The sequence below is a fragment of the Lepidochelys kempii genome, chromosome 7 (genome assembly GCF_965140265.1).
Source record: "Lepidochelys kempii isolate rLepKem1 chromosome 7, rLepKem1.hap2, whole genome shotgun sequence".
Classification (NCBI taxonomy): domain Eukaryota; kingdom Metazoa; phylum Chordata; order Testudines; family Cheloniidae; genus Lepidochelys; species Lepidochelys kempii.
Genome location: NC_133262.1, coordinates 70,773,919 through 70,793,303, shown reverse-complemented (window position 1 = coordinate 70,793,303; position 19,385 = coordinate 70,773,919). Strand labels below are relative to the sequence as shown.

At 40.6% G+C, this 19,385-nt stretch overlaps 1 protein-coding gene across 2 annotated transcripts in view; it reads right to left on the bottom strand.

Annotated features, from left to right (window-relative positions):
- The window catches only part of NRG3 (neuregulin 3), a 920,908-nt gene that overhangs the window by 541,661 nt on the left and 359,862 nt on the right, over positions 1–19,385 (bottom strand). For both annotated transcript variants that reach the window (XM_073353289.1, XM_073353290.1), the window contains exon 2: positions 9,586–9,715. In XM_073353289.1, the coding sequence (XP_073209390.1) occupies positions 9,586–9,715 (130 nt within the window). The remainder of the gene's footprint in view (positions 1–9,585; positions 9,716–19,385) is intronic.

Sequence of the window (19,385 nt, the reverse complement as noted above, 5' to 3'; positions counted from 1 at the left end):
GGTGCGCAGGAGGCAGCGTTACTAACCAGGTCAAATTTAGGTACGGGCACAGAATTTGGTTCCAAATCTAAACTAGGCCTAGGGTTCTGGTCAAATGATCTCCAAATCCCACATGCTGATCTTGTGAAATTTCTGCCCCAAATGGCAACAATCTTGTAAGATTTGATGACAGCAGAAGTTATTTCCACCCTCTTGAATAACAGAAAACTCACAAGGTTGAGTGTGTTGGGAGATTTCTACCTTCTTAAGTCCCATCATAACTGGGTCTAGAAATCAGGTTCCTTCCTAATTCATATCTACGATGGACAAAAATTTTATGATAGATCTATAGAGTTAAAGCTTTCTAACTCCAAATCAAAAATTCAAGGGCAAGAGGCTGGAGAAGAGAGCGGAAGTGAGGATTCTGGAATTGAGATTCTGGTTCAAGCCCAACTCTAAATAAAACATCTGTCAACACACAAACTCACAGAATTGCATGAATTTAGAAAATCAAAAAAGTAGGTGGGTGTGGTGGGGTGGTGCTTCACCCCCATGCCAGATTGAGCTACCACAGGCCAGAGCAGCTGCGCAAGGCATCAGCCAATCAGGGAGAGCCTGCTAGAGAGCCAATCAGGGCCAGTATTACAGCCAGCCAATCAAGGCTAGGCTAGGCCCTCTATAAAGGCTGCCCAGGAAGGGAGCAGGCAGTCTCTCTCGGGCCTTCAGAGGGTGAAGGTTTGTCTCCCTGTGTGAGGAGACTAGCACCAGGGACAGTGCAGTGCTGGGCAGGTTGGGGGAGCAGAAGGGAACTCCCACCCAGTACCTGCCGGGCTGTAGGCCCTGAGAAAAAGGGCCTAGCTGGTGCAAAGGGGCCACAGCCCCGGGGAGAGAGACAGACAAAGGGAGAGAAGGAGGGCAGGCAGGAAGGCTGCTGCCAAAGGATCCCTGGGTCAGGACCCAGAGTAGAGAGTGGGCCTGGGTACCCCCCATCCCCTTGCACTTCCACCTGGCCGTTTGGAGTGGCCATCATGGACTGCACCAGACCCCTGCCAAAAGGGGTTAGACTTTGGGGTGTGGTTGCCATTGTGGCTGAGGTGAAGAGAAGGACTGCTGATAACACCAAACCCCTGGAAGGGGCTGAGACTGGAGCAGCAGGCACTGCAAACTGGGAGCAGTGGGCACTGCAAGTGGGGAGCAATGTGGGTCAAGACACCAATCTAGGGTGAGAGACACATTGGCTTAAAAAAAAAAGAAAAAATGGGGGGAGGGATAGCTCAGTGGTTTGAGCATCAGCCTACTAAACCCAGGGTTGGGACTTCAATCCTTGCAGGGGCCATTTAGGGATCTGGGGTAAAATTGGGGATTGGTCCTGCTTTGAACAGGGGGTTGGACTAGATGACCTCCTGAGGTTCCTTCCAACCCTGATATTCTATGGGACACCACCAGCAGAGGGCACTCTACATGAACTGAAATAATTCCCAGGGTGAACAGCAGGAGGTGCTGCGGTGGTGAGTCCCAAACCCATCACAGTGGGGTTATGAACATAATCTGTTTACATGCCTTTGATCAGGTTTTTGTTTGGTTTGTTTTACTGACAGTTTTGGTGATATCTTTTCAGAAATAATTCTGCTCTTAGATAGGCACGCACAGCGCTCATGACTTCTGTTTGAGTCATATGCACATATGAAGTTCTGGACAGAATCTGGTTCTTAGACCCCAGTTCAGCAAAGCATTTAAGGGCATGATTAGCTTTAAGCACATAAGTGGCTCCACTGAAGTCAATTTTAATTTTAAAGTTAAACACATGCTTAAGAGCTTTGCAGAATGGGGGCCACACTGATGTAATATAATCATATTACAAGTGGCATAACAATAGTCTGGAGAAACTTATGATGTTTCAAGTCCATGTGAGTTTTTCTAAAGTAAACAGTGAAACATTCAAGCTGATGATGTTTGTAACTACTTACATTTACGCAATGTGCTACAGATATGTTCACTAACCCTTGGTTTTCATGGCATAGATTGCTTTCTTTTCTAAATCCTTGCAGTTTTACTTAAGGTTGTCAACTTAATAGAATGTATTTTGCTTGAATGAAACTAACCTTGCAATATTGTGACACCAATAAAATATTTGTTTACTCAATGCTATTCAATCATATATTTTCAGATTTCACTTTACTTATGTTGGAAAAATCTAGTATAATTTTATGGTGTGTAATATACAATGGGAGTCATACAGAAGAAGGTAGCAGATATTGTAAAAGACCATTAAGTTAGACACTAAAATCCTCGCTCAGATGACAAGTTGTTTCACAAAAACTGAGAAACAGTTTTTTTCACACAGACTTCTCTTTATCCTTCTAGTTTTTCAGTTCATGCTGAAGTACACTTGCCAGATCATGCTCAGTACTTGTTTAAACCATTGTCTTTTGGATCTTTTTTTCTGCTAACTTGTCAATAGCAAAGAATACAGCTGGATCACAACTGTAGCAATGCAAAAAATTCACAATGAAACTTAACACTCACCTAGTTCTGAGTTGTTTCAACATGGAATTTAAGTCTATCACCTGCAGGTTTCAAATCTTTCCAGTGAACCTTTGGGCAACCCTGGGCTCACTTTCGAGTTAACATGTTCTAATTATTGTGTTAGATCAAAACCAGGTGCAATTTCCAATTTAGATGGAAGTTCCTGGAGATTGTGGATGAGATGGAACCTGAAACTCACAATCTAAATTGAATGTGGGATGGAAGGGGCGCGAGAACATCTTGTTCAAAACCAAATTTTCATAAAATCAGTGTAAAAAGGAAAATGACCATGCTTCTACCTATGCCACAGAATTTCTACCTCTGATACAATACAGCTAGACTAGATCACTCATGTTAATTTGTTTTGAAACTCCTCACACAATCAAAGTTAGTAGTGGCTAGGAAAGACCACCTGGGAAATCCAAACTGACCCCCTTGTATTTTGCAGTACTTTTCTGTCTGTACGTTCACATGTACAACTAACCAATTTTAAGTTGTACGGATTGTACATAGTCTATCCCACTTTTAAAAAAGTCTCTCTAAGCTGCAGTTTTATAATAGCCTAGATCCTAGTTTATTTCCAAAATGATCAGAGATTGTCCAATATAACACATCTGCACATTGTAAGGCTTATAAAAACACTATTCTAGGGGCTTTAAATCCTCTTCGGAGCTTTAATAGTGATAAAGATGGACTTTTTAAAAATTGAATTTAGTTGTACAGTATTATTTTGCTTCCATTTAACTCCATATGGCTATTACAGTTGCATGCCATTACTGTGCATTGGAGAATGCTTTTCCTTCATGGACTCCCAGCTGTTATAAAATGTACAACAATTATGAAGAGCCAATTCTAGCTTTATACTATATTTAAAATATTTGAATTTAAGCTAGTTGTCATATCAACTATCTTTTGGGGGTGGGGGGGAGAAGAATTGACATTCACATAACCTTCAAAATACAGAGAATCAATATGAAAATAATGTTAACATACAACTGAAATATTAACACACTAGAAATTTAACATTTAATACAATGCCGTCACCTAATTTAGACAGCCTCTTTATTCTCCACAGAAAAAAGTTATCCTAATGTTGGTGCTCGGTAATGACTGCTGTATAATCAAGATGAAGAGCAGTAACTGGGTGGCACACATGTGAGGACCAGGCAGATTTTGGAGACTGCCTAGGTTTATATTTTTACACACTCACCCACCCCACCAAGATACCTGTGTACTGGAGATAATACAGCAGCTTCTTCTATATTTAAAAAGGGGCAGTGTGCAAATCTGCAGAGTGAACCAAAACAGAGGTTGGGAAGGAGACAGTGCACAAGGACTACATCTCTCTGAAAATGAGTTTATCACAGAGATGACATTAGAATTCTCTCCCCCGGATCCTTAGTTTCTGCAAGGGTTCTAGCCAACAACCTCAGCCCATTCTATAAAGGGTCAAACCTTTTCCTTTGTTGGGTTTTGGGGGTTCCTCTCCTCCTTGTGTTTATGTTCTATGGAAAGGAACCATCAGAACCTTTCCTTTTTCCAGTCCTTACTGAGAGTTGAGCAAAAGAAAAGGCAGAACAAAATAACGTAACCCAGAAGATAGGGGCTTGAAAGCTACAAATATTCTCTAAAACAGGGGTCGGCAACCTATGGCACACGTGCCAAAGACAGCACGTGAGCAGATTTTTTTTTTAAATGGCATGCTGCTGGGTCCCAGCCACCAGCCTGCTGCCGAACCCAGGCCAGGACCCCAGCAGGCAGCAGCATGCCATTAAAAATCCTTCCCACCCCGGCCCACTCTTCTCAACCCCCCCCCCCCCCCCGTGTCCCATCCCCGCAGGGACAGGGTGAAGAAGCTTGGTCTGCAGCAGCTGCTGCAGGGCAGGCAAGCTCCCCTCTCCCCGGCCTCTTCCCCCAGCATGCTGGGTTCCTGGCCCTCCTCCTCTCCCTCCCTGCCCCCGATCCGCTGATGGCCCCTGCGAGGAGGGGGAGAAGCGGAGCCACAGCAAGCTCGCTGCTCCGGGGAGGAGGCAGAGAAGAGGTGGGTACGGGGCCTTGGGGAAGGGGGGTGGATTCAGGGCAATCCCCTCCAGCCCCCTGCCATGAGCCACTCCGGGCAGGGGGCTGGAAGCACCCTCACAATCCCAGCCCTCTGCCCTGACTCCAGCACCCACACCCTGAGCCCTCTGCCCTGACTCCTGCACCTCCTCACACACCCAGCCCCCCCCCCCCCCCCCCACTCCATGCCCTGACTCTTGCACCCCCTATATTCTCAACTCCACCCTGAGCACCAAACGGGAGCTCCTGCACCCCCCCTCCCCACATTCCCACCTGCACCCCTCGCACCAAATGGGAGCTGCCCAGGTAAGCACTCCACACCCAAACCTCCTGCCCCAACCCTGAGCCCCCTCCCTCATTCTAACTTCTGGCCAGACCCTGCACCCCAACCCCCAGCCTGCTCCTTCACCCCCAGCCTTGTGCTCAGTGCACCCCCACCCTCAGCTCAGTGCAGAGAGAGAGGAAGAGAATGGGCTAGAACCAGGGAGAAGGTAGGTACCCACTCTGTGTGGGCAGCGCTGGGATCCCAGACTGGCAGCGGGCTTAGTGGGGCCGGCAGCCGGGACCCTGGCTGGCAGGAGCTGGCAGACAGAACCCCAGACCGGCAGCGGGCTGAGTGGCAGCAGGCTGAGCTGCTCAGCCCGCTGCCAGTCTGGGGTTCTCACTGCCGGCCCCTTGCCAACCGGGGTCCCAGCTGCAGGCCCTGCTCAGCCTGCTGCTGGCCTGGGTGAACAGAACCCCAGGCTGGCAGCAGGCTGAGTGGGCCAGCAGGGTAAGATCAGCATTTTAAATTTATTTTTAAATGAAGCTTCTTAAACATTTTGAAAACCTTGTTTACTTTACAATAGTTTAGTTATATAATATATAGACTTGTAGAGAGACCTTCTAAAAACATTTAAATGCATTACTGGCACGCAAAACCTTAAATTAAAGTGAATAAATGAAGACTTGGCACACCCCTTCTGAAAGGCTGCCGACCCCTGCTCTAAAATAAAACCTTATTTAAAAGGAAGACACAGAAAACGTTATTTCAGACACCAGAATCTACATTTAACTTGGTTTGTATATAGTCAGATAAATAGCATGTTCGTTGCTCAACAATTGACCCATTATTTTATAAACTGATATACAGATAACCTTATCACAGATTCAGCAAATGAAGCTGTTTGCAAAAATCAGGTATAAAAAATCAGACAACATATGTTTGTGCTACCTCTAAATTTACAACTTAAGACTTCAGTTTTAAGAAAAAGCATCCCTATTCAGTAAGTGAACTTCAGCCCAGGGAATAGCTATGTCCAAGAAGTTTTTTCTAGTGCCAATCTACACAATTTATGGGCAGGCTAATGCTATCATACCTTAATATTTCTGAACACTAAACACACATATTTGAAAATAGAATGCAAAATCAGCACAAAGGGCATCCTTGTTTATGAATGGATGTGAGAATCCAAGAGAAACTTGGTGGTTTTCCTCCTTATACACATTTCTATCTCTAAGTATTGGCACAAGTTAGAATTTCAACCAAACATGGCTATTGAAACTACTGTTTTCTACCATTCTCTATTTTAGTTGAAGAGTGAGCTAACAGCTGGTAACTAGGAATGAGCCCAAATACTTTCATACCTTGGGGTGCCAAACAGGATCAGGGGGGTTTTTTTAGATCATTCTCTAAGTATAAGATACACTAGAGGAACTGGACACAAAACTCCATGTGTGTATCACAGCAACAGTGGCCTTCAGCCACCTTCGTACCCCATTTCTGGGAGTTCAGATCAGTCCCTGGCAATTTAGAGCAGCCCAAATGCTGCTTTAAATTTGCCAGTTTGGAGCAGATCCCAAAGGAAAAGTTATGTCAGCAGGGATTGGCAGCGTGTATCGTTCCCTAGCCATGCATTCTTTTGCTCCCTAATCCAGTGGGGATTGGGAGGGGTGGCACAAAGGAGCTATAATGGCTTTTCTCAGCTCATGGATTCCCCCATGCTGATGGAATCCCCAGCCACCCATATAGGAAAGCTTTAAACTCCCTTTGTGCTGCCAGTGGCATAATGGCAGAGCTTGGATGGTCAAGCATCTTGCTCAAAATCTTTAATAATTGCTGAAAGAACTATTAAAATTTGGTCCTACGGAAACAGCACTCCTATACTTATACACTCTCACAAAAAAGTTATCAGATGAAATATTTAACATTGTTGTGACCTGAGCAATGTGAGCCCAACGATTGTGTCAACATCAAGGTCTGCAAAATTCAGATGTTCTGCTTGCTTAACTCCCGTTGAAATAAATAGTTCTACTCATGGATCAGATGCAGAATCAAACCCTAATGAGAATGTATTATATAACTTAGTTTTATCTCTAAATCGTGAAGATGGTGTATGGTGATATAACAGAATGACTAACATCAATGCAAGTCACATAATACTCTCATAAACCAGAAAAATTGCTAACTATTTTTCGGTACCCGTCAGCTGTACTAATGTTACCAATGGCATAAGTGCTAATGAAGTTGTGTTTACTACTGTCTCAGAGCAGACTAATGTGACACAGCAGGAAAAAATGCCTATACCCCATCCACACTAGTGCTGACACCATTGATGGCACTGGTGCTGGGGGGAAAAGGTACAAATTTTCCTAGTGTAGTCATGTCAGGAAACCTGAATCCTAGCCTCAAAATTTAGAGGACAAAGTAATTATTGCCCCGTTCAAATAGGGAGTCCATATCGGATGCTATGTTATAATAAATTCAGTTTATTCAGGGCAAAGATGATGTTGTTTTCTCAGATATTCAGTGAGAGATGCCTCCTTATATACTTTGGGTACCTCGTAACCTTATGGAAAAGGTACAGAATTTAACAGAACATGCTAACCTTTCTATAGGTTTTTTTTGAACCACCTTTTATAGATTACTATGAAGAATTCTATTATGCTATAGAATTTTTTTAGAAGATCCAAGCATGTATAAAAGACCTCGTTCTTAAATTTTGTAGGGTTTAGAGTAATTTCTACAGAATCCTATTACAGCATTTCCCTTGAGTCTTATAACTGTGTGACACATCTTTTTCCTGTGGGCAAAGCAACGCAGGAGAAGAAGGAAGGTGAAGATATCTCACCCACACAATGATGGATAACTCAATATTCTCTCTCTCATATGTCATGGCCAGAAGCCTGAATGGACCTGCCAGTGATTCTTATTCACGTGAGAAACAACAACATGAAATAGTGGTTTTCTGTAATAGAGTACCAGTATCAGGAAAACTGCAGTACCAATGCCATATCATTATTCTGAGAGAACCACCATTTAAGTGACATTATGGCCACAGTGAATAAGCAAGAACTTGGGGAGGACAAGCCAAGTGAAAGACCTTGAAAGTGAAACAAAGAAAATAGCAGTTCATTGTCAATATTTATTCCTGATGGTATTTAATCAATATAACCCATATACAATTACAAAAATAGACTGTGCCAAATATCCACTGACAGAAATGAGCTGGCTAACAAGGACCATATTAACTTCCACTTGCTTATTTTCTGTTGGTTTTGTTTAATCTGCCTCCACAGAAAAGTACCCAAATATTTGACAGATTCCCTACACTGTAGTTTTCTTAATGTCCAAATGAAGGCTACAAATTGCTTACCTGCCTTAATAAAACAATTTTTAAAAATAGGTATACAATTTCATGATGGTTTGGTTAGGAGATGTCATCCTTTTTAATGCTGCATGATTCAGAAGAATTAATTTAATAAGTGTGTCATAGGAGAAGAGTAAATAATGGAGAGAGATGAATGATCACTGAAGCATATACAAATTGAAAGGGAAAACAAATTACCAGCACAACACTAAAAATAAAAAGCTTTGAGGGATATCTTTCTGATAATTTGATTGGTGCATTAACCTTTAACAGCCCAACTTTCAAACATGGGCACTCAAAGAAGAGGGGTGAAATTTTCTAAAGCACCTAGATGATTTAGGACCTTACAAGCCTAAATCTCATTGAAAGTCAGTGGGACTTAGGCTCCTAAATTAGCTAGGTGTTGCAATGCTAAGTGCAGGAATGCCTAAATACTTTTAAAAATCTGAGCCTTAGTCTCCAAGTTATGTAAGTGCTTTTGAAAATTTTACCACAGCATTCTCTCATATATGGATGTCTCAGTTTGGCATTTACACTTGTAAATATCCATTTTATATGCCTGTACTGTATGCCAATTAAAGTGCCCAAAAAGGAGGATTTGAATGTTCTTGTTATCTGATCCTGTTTCAGATGGGTTCTATTTTTAAAATATTTGGATATTTAAAAACAAACACGGCTGTCTGCATTATTTTCTCATTTGTTTTCATTTTGAGGACAGAGTTAAAGGATTCCTTCTCTTCCCTCTGCCCCACTTGTATTGGCCAGAATCTCTGATATTTATTATGATGAATCACTTTTTCAGCAATCTTTAAAATCGCTTCAAAAATCACATACCTTTCTGGTGTTATATAGAAATTAACAGACAAATAAGAATAAAGGAGTCAAAATGCACATAAGCTTCACAAAGGCTCCACAACCCTTTTCTCCAGTGCAGCGTGTCAGATATAACCACTGTTAATCCATTAGATCCATGACCAAAGCTTTTTTCCCTCGTTGAGCACTAGCATCAAAATGCTGATCTGACTATGCAAATACATGGAAACTGATCATTTAAAACATCAAGTTAAGGTAATTGCTTAAAATTGTCCAAATAAAAATAAATTTCTGTATCTCTGCTGGATTGTCATTTTGGAAAACACTAGGATATTAAGAATTAGTCTCATCAACGCAGCCAATCAAAGCATTGCTGCTTCTTTCCCTACTTTAGTCCTACAAAAATAACACTACAGATTAGAAAACTCAAGCAAGACAGACCCAATCATCATACTTTCCACTAGTTTGTATATGTTCATGTGACTTCTAGGTCAATATTTATTTTGTGAATGTTGTATGCTTGGATATTACCAAATCTTTTGGCAAGTTTTTTGCCAACACATTTGGTGCAGTGACTTACCGGCAGTGTTTGTGTGATCCTGTTAAGGTTTCAATCACAAAGCATTCCCCATCGTTGAGACAGTATGCAAGATCTTTATCTTTGCATGGCTTAAAGTGCTCAGATCGCTCAGTGGAATACGTTGTGGTATCTGTGGACAAAACATAGGAAAAGAAATGCCATTAGACTACCATCAAAATGTAGGATGCCATTAAAAATTGCTTTAAAGACCTTTGGAATCTAGTCCAACAACCATGTTTACATACAGAAGTGCCAATTTAAATCCATGTTAAATGACAAAATGATGTTGCACTGTCCACTGCATTGATCAATTTCCATTAAAATTTAGTAATTTTTCCCTTTGTTGCTATACTTTCAGAAATGTGTCATATTTGACCTGTGGCTTCTGCAGCAAAGTATCACAGAAATAGCAACGTTTCACCGTTAGACCATCCACGTTTATGGAGAGAACAACAGGCAGAGTTTATTTCCAGTTAGAGCTGGTTAAATTTTTTGAATTCAACTTATTTTCTTCTGAAAAATGGCCTTTTTTGTTTTGTTTTCAAAAAAATTCCAGTACAAGTCAAACAATCTTCAACCATTAAGAAGAAGAGGTAAAAAGAGCCTACTCAAGATTCTCATTCAGAAAGGGCCTGGATTTCAGACCCCTTTCACCTAAGCTGTGTCATTTTCAGGGATATAGTCTTCCAGCTGTATGGGAAACATGTAATGACTAAGTTTTAGAGGAACACAAAACTTAGTTTAAGCTATAGAAGGAAAAACATGGAAGTAGACAATTGAATATAGTCTTAAAATTTGGCCTCCCTTTCTGCTGCCGGATCCATTTATGAACCCCACCCCTGCCCAAAAAAACAAACAAACAAACAAAAACCAAGCCCAATTTCTGCAGTTTTTTCACGGGTTTGGCATTTCTGATTACAATATGCTGCTGCAAAAGGTTAAGACCAAAAACAAAAGAAGTCCCTTGCAATTTAAACACATTTCTTATCCCTCACTCTAACCGCCCCTCCCTCCACCACCACCACCCTCCAGATTGGCCATGCTCAAAACAACTTTCATTTAATAACATTCTACAGCTGGCAGCAAACTGCTTCATTAGCTTTCTTTGTTTTCCCCCTTTGTGAGAAAAGACAGTTTGAAGCATTTATTCACTTAAATTCAACTGCTCAGAAGCACAAGAAAGAAAAAAAATTGACTTTATACTACAGTCTTGACTACTTTCTAGAGAAGTACTGAGAAATATCACTATGACTGTCATTTTGGGGAAGTACTGTCGAAGTTTAAATGCACTATGCGGTTAATTTGTATTTTAATGCAGTTTACTGTACACAGAAGTCAGCTTTAACCATATAGCCGTGTCTTCATTAGAAATACTTATACCAGTGTAGTGACACTTACGCAAACCCCACATATAGTGCTCAAAGGAAATATGGGGAAGCTGCACCAACGTAAACCCCATGTAAAAGTCGGATATGCACTTTTTCCAAAGAGATATACAGAAAGTAGTACATCTTGCTCTAATCCTGTACCCTCTCAGTTTGCCAAATTCAAGTGAGACCAGTGTTCATTTTCATTGCAAAGCAAAATCTTCCTGCTCAGAAACCCGTTCCTTGTTTAGGTACAAACATTTTATATTCAGATCTTTGCCCCAACTTAAATAGGGTCTTCAAGACTGTAAACTGTGTGTGTGTGCACGCGTGCTTCAAGTTCTACCAGAATTCATATAACGAGCAAATATAAGTTCATGGTCAGAGTAGTTTGTTTTTTAAATTTACATATAAGGCTCCACAATAATTATGATTAACATGCTAACTGAATTGAGAGAGAAGAAGAGGCAAGACTCATGGAACAATGACCTTCAGCTCCAGCTGCTCTGCAACAAGGCCCAAAGTTGGAGATATTCATGAGATATTCATGGGGAGAACCAGAGAAAGCTGACAATATGGTTGGCATATGCAACATTAATTGGGACAAACTGTGTGTCTGAGGAACAGGATTGCATTGAAGGCCGTGGAAGTATACACAATATACCACTTTCATGAATATCATCTCACCTCTTCTTCTCTATATTGGGTTTGCTCATGCTCTGTGAGGTGCCACCTGGGAGCAGTCCCTGCAAATGTGTAAATTCCTTGTATGGGGAAGGTTAACATAAAGAAGATCTCTGTATCTTCCACATCCCCATGCATAAGGGGCAGGAACAGTCTGGCTCCTTAATGTGTAAAGAATTTTGTATCTGTTTTGGAAATTGGAATCATGTCCCTTGAGTTCTCCGTTCAATGTTTTCAGCTGTAGATATGAAGGATGACTGGGTTTCTAAGAGATTAGAATTTTAGTTATCTTGTTTCCCCACGATGTTACATGCTTTTGTTGCAGCTTCATTATATATTTAAAATACATGTTTAGAACCATAGCCAGGAATTTAGGGGGGAAGTGGGAAAGTATTATAGGGGCTACAAATATATGTTTGAACTCTTCCTAACTGGACTCTTCCTTAAGCTGATTATTTTGAAGGATCCTTCTTTTGTAACTGATCTCTACCACTCTCCACCCTACTGTCAATACTAAAGTTCCCTTCCCCTGAATGAATTGCCTCTGAAGTTCCCTACTCTTGGTTTAGCTCAAGTTCTTGTGGGCAGCTGACATGACACCATCAAATTAGGCCTGAATAAAGACTGGGAGTGGCTGGATCACTACAAAAAATAATTTTCCCTCTGTTGATATTCTCATCTTCTTGTCAACTTGGAAATGGGTAACATCCACCCTAATTGAATTGGCCTCATTAGCACTGATCCCCCATTTGGTAAGGCAACTCCCATCTTTTCATGTGCTGTGTATTTATACCTATCTACTGTATTTTCCACTTTATGCAGCTGATGAAGTGGGTTATAGCCCACGAAAACTTATGCCCAAATAAATTTGTTAGTCTCTAAGTTGCCACAGGGACTCCTCGTTTTATTCAAAAATATTTAACTGTTGGGGTTGGAAGGCTCTCATGCAGACCATATGTTCTCATAAGGGATATATAAATGCCAATAACCCATGGCTTGGTTCCTCTATTTTGCTGAGCTGCCACCCCCCTTAGTTACTGATAAGATTAGTAAATGTAGCTGTTCTTCCCTATAGCTCCATCCTTCTAATCCCCTTTAGACTTAATTCATGCCTATTTTATATTAAGTATAAAGTAATCTAGTGGTGGGTAAGCTGAGCTCCTAGTGCTAAGGCCAGTCTATGGCCTCTTGAACAAATCCTTTGCAAGTAGAGTCAATCTCCAACAGAACTATTTCATTCAGAGAATGTCAAATGCCAGGGATCATGGATTTCTGCTGGAACCCTTCCTGCTAAGTTAGGGTGCAGAATTTCTAGGTTCGTTTCTCACTTTCCTTTTTTGTCTCACATTCTCTGCAAAGCCAGTCAAGGAGCAGCATGAATGATTCTCGTGGTCCCAGCTTGAACAACCTGTTTTCAGAGGTCATTGATTAGCAAGGGGAAGCAGAATTGGGTTTAAGTTTCATGGACAGAATTTCAGATCCTTCATTTAGCAGTTTGGATTTTAGGACCTTAGTTCAAAACTTAAGTTGTTTGAAATATAAAAATGAGTGAAACATTTAGTAGGCTTTTTTTAAATTGAAGTATTTTTGTACAGTGTTTCAGTCTAAAAGTATTCATTATATTCCTCTTATTACCTTTTCTCTCCTAAACCCTGAATTATTCAATCTACTCCACTGTCACCTACCAAAACAGCTTATTTCTTGAATGTTCCTCAGAGAGATCAGCTGCTTTTGCTATGGTCAGAATTTGTGTACACTAAATATTCCCCAAGGTCTGTGCTCAGCATTTCCAATTTGCTATTTTGTGTGCTGGTAGTAACGTAGTTTTGATTGTGGAGGCATCTAGATAGACTTATGTGTAGTGCTGGGGAGGAGCCGGTGGTCGTGGTACATGTAGGTACCAATGATGCAGGGAAGGGTAGGAGAGACATCCTAGAGGCCAAATTTAGGCTGCTAGGAAAGAGACTGAAATCCAGTACCTTTATGGTGGCATTCTCAGAAATGCTTCCACTTCCACGCACAGGACCAGGTAGGCAGGCAGAGCTTCAGAGTCTCAATGCATGGATGAGACGATGGTAGGGAGGAGGGGTTTAGATTTATTAGGAACTGGGGAAACTTTTGGGATAGGGGGAGCCTACAGGGCTCTACCTAAACCAAAGTGGATCCAGACTTCTGGCACTTAACATTAAAAAGGTTGCAGAGCAGTTTTTAAACTAAGAGATGGGCGGAAGCAGATTGCTGCAGAGGAGCATGTGGATCGGACAGAAACTTCTCTGAGAGGAGAGTCTATTGATAGAGATTCTCTAGGTTTTAGTCAGGCAGAGAGGATGGAAGAGGATAAAGTATGGGCCAGATCAGACAAGAAACATTCACAAAGAATCTGACACATCAGAAAAGGGCAGACAAACAACCAGTGACAAGTTTTTAAAGTGCTTGTACACAAATGCTAGAAGTCTAAATAATAAGATGGGTGAACTAGAGTATCTCATTTTAAAGGCAGATATTGATATAATAGGCATCACAGAAACCTGGAGTGAGGACAATCAATATGACCATCATTCCGGGGTACAAAATATATTGCAAGGACAGAACAGCTCATGCGCGGGAGGGGTAGAATGGCACTAAATGTGAAAGAAAATGTAGAATCAAATGAAATCTTAAATGAATCCACATGTTCCATAGAATCTCTATGAATAGTAATGCCATGCTCTAATAAGAATATAACAATAGGGATCTATTATCGACCACCTGACCAGGACAGTGATAGTGACTACAAAATGCTGAGGGAGATTAGAGAGGCTATCAAAATAAAGAACTCAAGAATAGTGGGGGATTTCAATTATCCACATATTGACTGGGTACATGTCACCACCGGACGAAATGCAGAGACAAAACTTCGATATTTTAAATGACTGCTTCTTGGAGCAGCTGGTACAGGAACCCACAAGGGGAGAGGCAATTCTTGATTTAGTCGTGAGTGGAGCGCAGGATCTGCTCCAAGAGGTAACTATAACAGGACCGCTTGGAAATAGTGACCATAGTATAATATTCAACATTCTTGTGGTGGGACGAACACCTCAGCAGCCCAACACTGACATTTAATTTCAGAAAGGGGAACTATGCAAAAATGAGGAGGTTAAACAGAAATTAAAAAGGTACAATGACTAGAGTGAAATTCCTGCAAGCTGCATGGACGCTTTTCAAAGACGATAATAGAGGCCCAACTTAAATGTATACCCCAAATTAAAAAACACAGTAAAAACTAAAAAAGAGCCACCATGGCTTAACAACCATGTAGAAGAATCAGTGAGAGATAAAAAGGCATCTTTTAAGAAGTAGAAGTCAAATCCTAGTGAGGTAAATAGAAAGGAGCATAAACACTGCCAAATTAAGTTTAAAAATGTAGTAAGAAAAGCCAAAAAGGAGTTTGAAGGACAGCTAGCCAAAAACTCAAAAACGTAATAACAAAATGTTTAAGTACACCAGAAGCAGGAAGCCTGCTAAACAACCAGTGGGGCCCCTGGACGATAGAGATAAAAAAGGAGCACTTAAAGACGATAAAGTCATTGCGGAGAAACTAAATGAATTCTTTGCTTCAGCCTTCACGGCTGAGGATGTTAGGGAGATTCCCAAACCTGAGCTGTCCATGTCTTACTAATCTATTAGAGTTCTCTGAAGGGGTCAACAAACATGTTGACAAGGGGGATCCAGTGGACATAGTGTACTTAGATTTCCAGAAAGCCTTTGACAAGGTCCCTCACCAAAAGCTCTTAAATAAATTAAGTTGTCATGGGATAAGAGGGAAGATCCTTTCATGGATTGAGAACTGGTTAGAAAACAGGGAACAAAGGGAAGGAATAAATGGTAAATTTTCAGAATGGAGAGGGGTAACTAGTGGTGTTCCCCGCGGGTCAGTCCTAGGACCAATCCTATTCAACTTATTTATAAATGATCTGGAGAAAGGGGTAAACAGTGACGTGGCAAAGTTTGCAAATGATAGTTAAGACCAAAGTAGACTGTGAAGAACTTCAAAAAGATCTCACCAAACTAAGTGATTGGGCACGAAAATGGCAAATTAAATTTAATGTGGATAAATGTAAAGTAATACACATTTGGAAAAAATAACCCCAACAATACATACAATATGTTGGGGGGCTAATTTAGCTACAACTACTCAGGAAACAGATCTTGTAGTCATCGTGGATAGTTCTCTGAAGACGTCCACGCAGTGTGCAGCGGCAGTCAAAAAAGCAAACCGGATGTTAGGAATCATTAAAAAAGGGATAGAGAATAAGACCGAGAATATCTTATTGCCCTTATATAAATCCATGGTACACCCACATCTTGAATACTGCTTACAGATGTGGTCCCCTTATCTCAAAAAGGATATACTGGCATTAGAAAAGGTTCAGAAAAGGGCAACTAAAATGATTAGGGGTTTGGAACGCATCCCATATGAGGAGAGATTAAAGAGGCTAGGACTTTTCATCTTGGAAAAGGAGAGACTAAGGGGGGATATGGTAGAGGTATAGAAAATCATGAGTGGTGTGGAGAAAATGAATAAGGAAAAGTTATTTTCTTGTTCCCATAATATAAGAACTAGGGGCCACCAAATGAAATTAATGGGCAGCAGGTTTAAAACAAATAAAAGGAAGTTCTTCTTTACACAGTGCATGGTCAACCTGTGGAACTCCTTGCCTGAGGAAGTTGTGAAGGTTAGGACTATAACAGAGCTTAAAAGAGAACTGGATAAATTCATGGAGGTTAAGTCCATTAATGGCTATTAGCCAGGATGGGTAAGGAATGGTGTCTCTAGCCTCTGTTTGTCAGAGGGTGGAGATCGATGGCAGGAGAGAGATCACTTGATCATTACCTGTTAGGGTCACTCCCTCTGGGGCACCTGGCATTGACCACTGTCAGCAGACAGGATACTGGGCTGGATGGACCTTTGGTCTGACCCAGTATGGCTGTTCTTATGAGGTGGTCTGATGTAAAACAGATGTTAAGATTTACAGTATCAGTGGAAAAGCATAGTATTGATGGACCGCTGGTATTCTAAACGTATACACTGCAGTGGAAGGCAGCATTACATGTCTACATATCTGTTATGGAAAGCAGATCAGTTGCTTTCCTTTCTTGGAAAAGGAAAATATCTCTTGGGTCTATATCCAACAGTACAGGCTTGGTATCTAAGCCAGTTTTAAAATGAATGAAATGCAAGGTCTTCCATCATTTGCTGTGGGAGACTGTTCTACAGTGCATAGAGCTCACCATTAGGAATGTTTTCCAGAGAGACCACTTTAGTTATAGGTGAATTTAAGAAAAAAAAAACCACAGTGTTCTAGGAATTCCCCATGTACCCCATGCATACAGTGTGCCAGTTTTGAAAGTCACTCCCCCTCTTTTGGTCTGCCACAGACCAGATTTGTTAACCTTCCAGACACATGGCAAAGCCTATGTTTTTCCTCTTTTCTCTAAGGATGAGGAGAAGGGGGTGGGCTGGAGTGACTGAATTTATGTATGGTTCTTGGTTTATATTTTTGATTGTAATTTCTGAGATAGACGTCTGGAGTACTGGTTGTCTGCCTTTTTTATATTTTAAAATTCAAATAAATACAGATTACTCCTGAAGTTCCGAATTAAAAACCATACATACTGTAGTGAAAGACTGGACTAATACACCTGTGCCCCTCATCCTCCAACATACAGGCATACACAAATACTTTTTAACACTTCTGTTTGTAAGTTTGCAAAGAAAGTGGCATAAAGCTAAGATACTTGTTCCATTAATGCTGTTGTAAACAGCTAACCCCTCTCATAGTTATCAAGTGATTAAAAATACCATATGTCAAATCTCCACTCACTCATATGTGGAACTGAAATCTTTAGATTAGCCAGTGGAAAGTAGTAAGCAGAAAGCAGATCATTACATTACTTCGCATTTTTTTTAAAAAACCGTAATATTTGGAGTACCTGAAGGACTGAGGCAAGTCCATATTTTCAAAAGATCAGCCAACCTTTTAAATGCAGCTCCAGCCCTAACACAGCCGCACCTACCTCTAGAACCGATGAAAGACAGCAAACCTCAACCAAAAAACCACTTTCAAATCGAGACCCCCAGCCTCTCTCTTAACACACACCCAGCTGCAACCCAGCATTATGAAGTTTTCAGCAATGTGTGTTGCAGTGTCTGTCAGCTGCTACAGTATGTTTGCTGCAGGAAGCACATTGGGAACTTTGTAAAATACTGTAGTGAAGACAGTAGAAAAGTAAACAACAAAACAGCGCAAAAATAATAGTCACAATCCTAAAACATATTTCCCCCAGAAGACCTCCCAATAGGAAGCTTGGAAGTTTCTCAACCACAACAATTTTTTAAATAAAAAAATGAGTAGTGAGACATGAAGACTGCCACACAAACAAACTGTACCTAATTTGAAACCACTAGAAAACACAAAAATTAAAACTGGGTTAAATCCTGGGCCCACTGAAACCAATGGCAAAACTCCCATTGACATAAGGGGACCCGGATTTCACCCAGAACTTTTATGATCATGTACTTTGGGGGGAGCATACAATTCCCCCAATTCTGTAATCATTTCCAGGTAAGCAGACCCTCTGCTGTGGCCTACGTTTCATACAAGAGAAATAGAACAGCGTACATATTATTCTGTTTCTTCACATGCTCCGTATGTTCGATAAAAATATATGAATACTTCTACAATAGTGAGATTTGAGTTATGCTGAGGGTACCGGGGGGGGGGGGGGGAGACAGTAAGTACCTGTCATCTTTTTTTTTTTTTTTTTAACAAGTTTAAATATCTTTTAAGGACCTACGTTTAAGGTTTAGCCTCATTCTACTGAATGAGAGTGAGTCCATGTTTAAAAAATCAGTTATGAAGAAGAAAAATATTCAAAACAAAGTGATTTTGATGCAATTATCATAGGCCAGAAAAAAATGCCATGAAATGGAGAGATTCTCTCTCTTTGGCAACACATTCCATTGGTGGCATTACAGGAGGTGAAAAACAGCTCTGTTCATTAAAAAAAAAAAATCCCCCAACGCTGCAGTGATAAATTACAGATAAAAGCTAAACACAGCATTCTACAAATTAAGCTTCTGCTGGAAAACAGTCAAGAGTTGTATTTGGTTTAATTAGCTTCTTTGAGCTAAATTTCCTAATACCTGCAAAAATGCAAAAAAATCACTCCTACTGTAACAACAATATTAAAAATGTGTCTATCTAGAAAGGCAGCAGTGTATTAGCTAGCAATCAAACCATGAAAGTTGGAGATTTCAACACACATCGCCTAGACATAAGGGTCTCAGACAAATGATCACATTTTAATGTAATAGCATTAAATTCTGAATTCAGATATGCCATGAAACTTTATTGGAAATTATTAAAAAGCCTGGTTTGTATGGCTCCTAAAGTTATTGTAACATATGATACTTCTTGAAAACTATCATGCTAATATGAGAGCTTCTATATTCCACGTGTATCTTGAATCTGGTATTGACTTTTTATAATGATCATCAAACAGATATATCTTCATTTGGGGGGGAAAAAAAGTGAAGATTGAGCATCAAATATTGTCAGTGGGAGACCAGTAATCTTTGTGATCACACAGCTCCATATATCTTGATCTATACAGAACCTCATAGCAAAGTACATGCATCTTTCATTAGAAATACAACAGCTAAAAATCAGTGTATATATTAAACATTATGTTTGCATCTACATCATT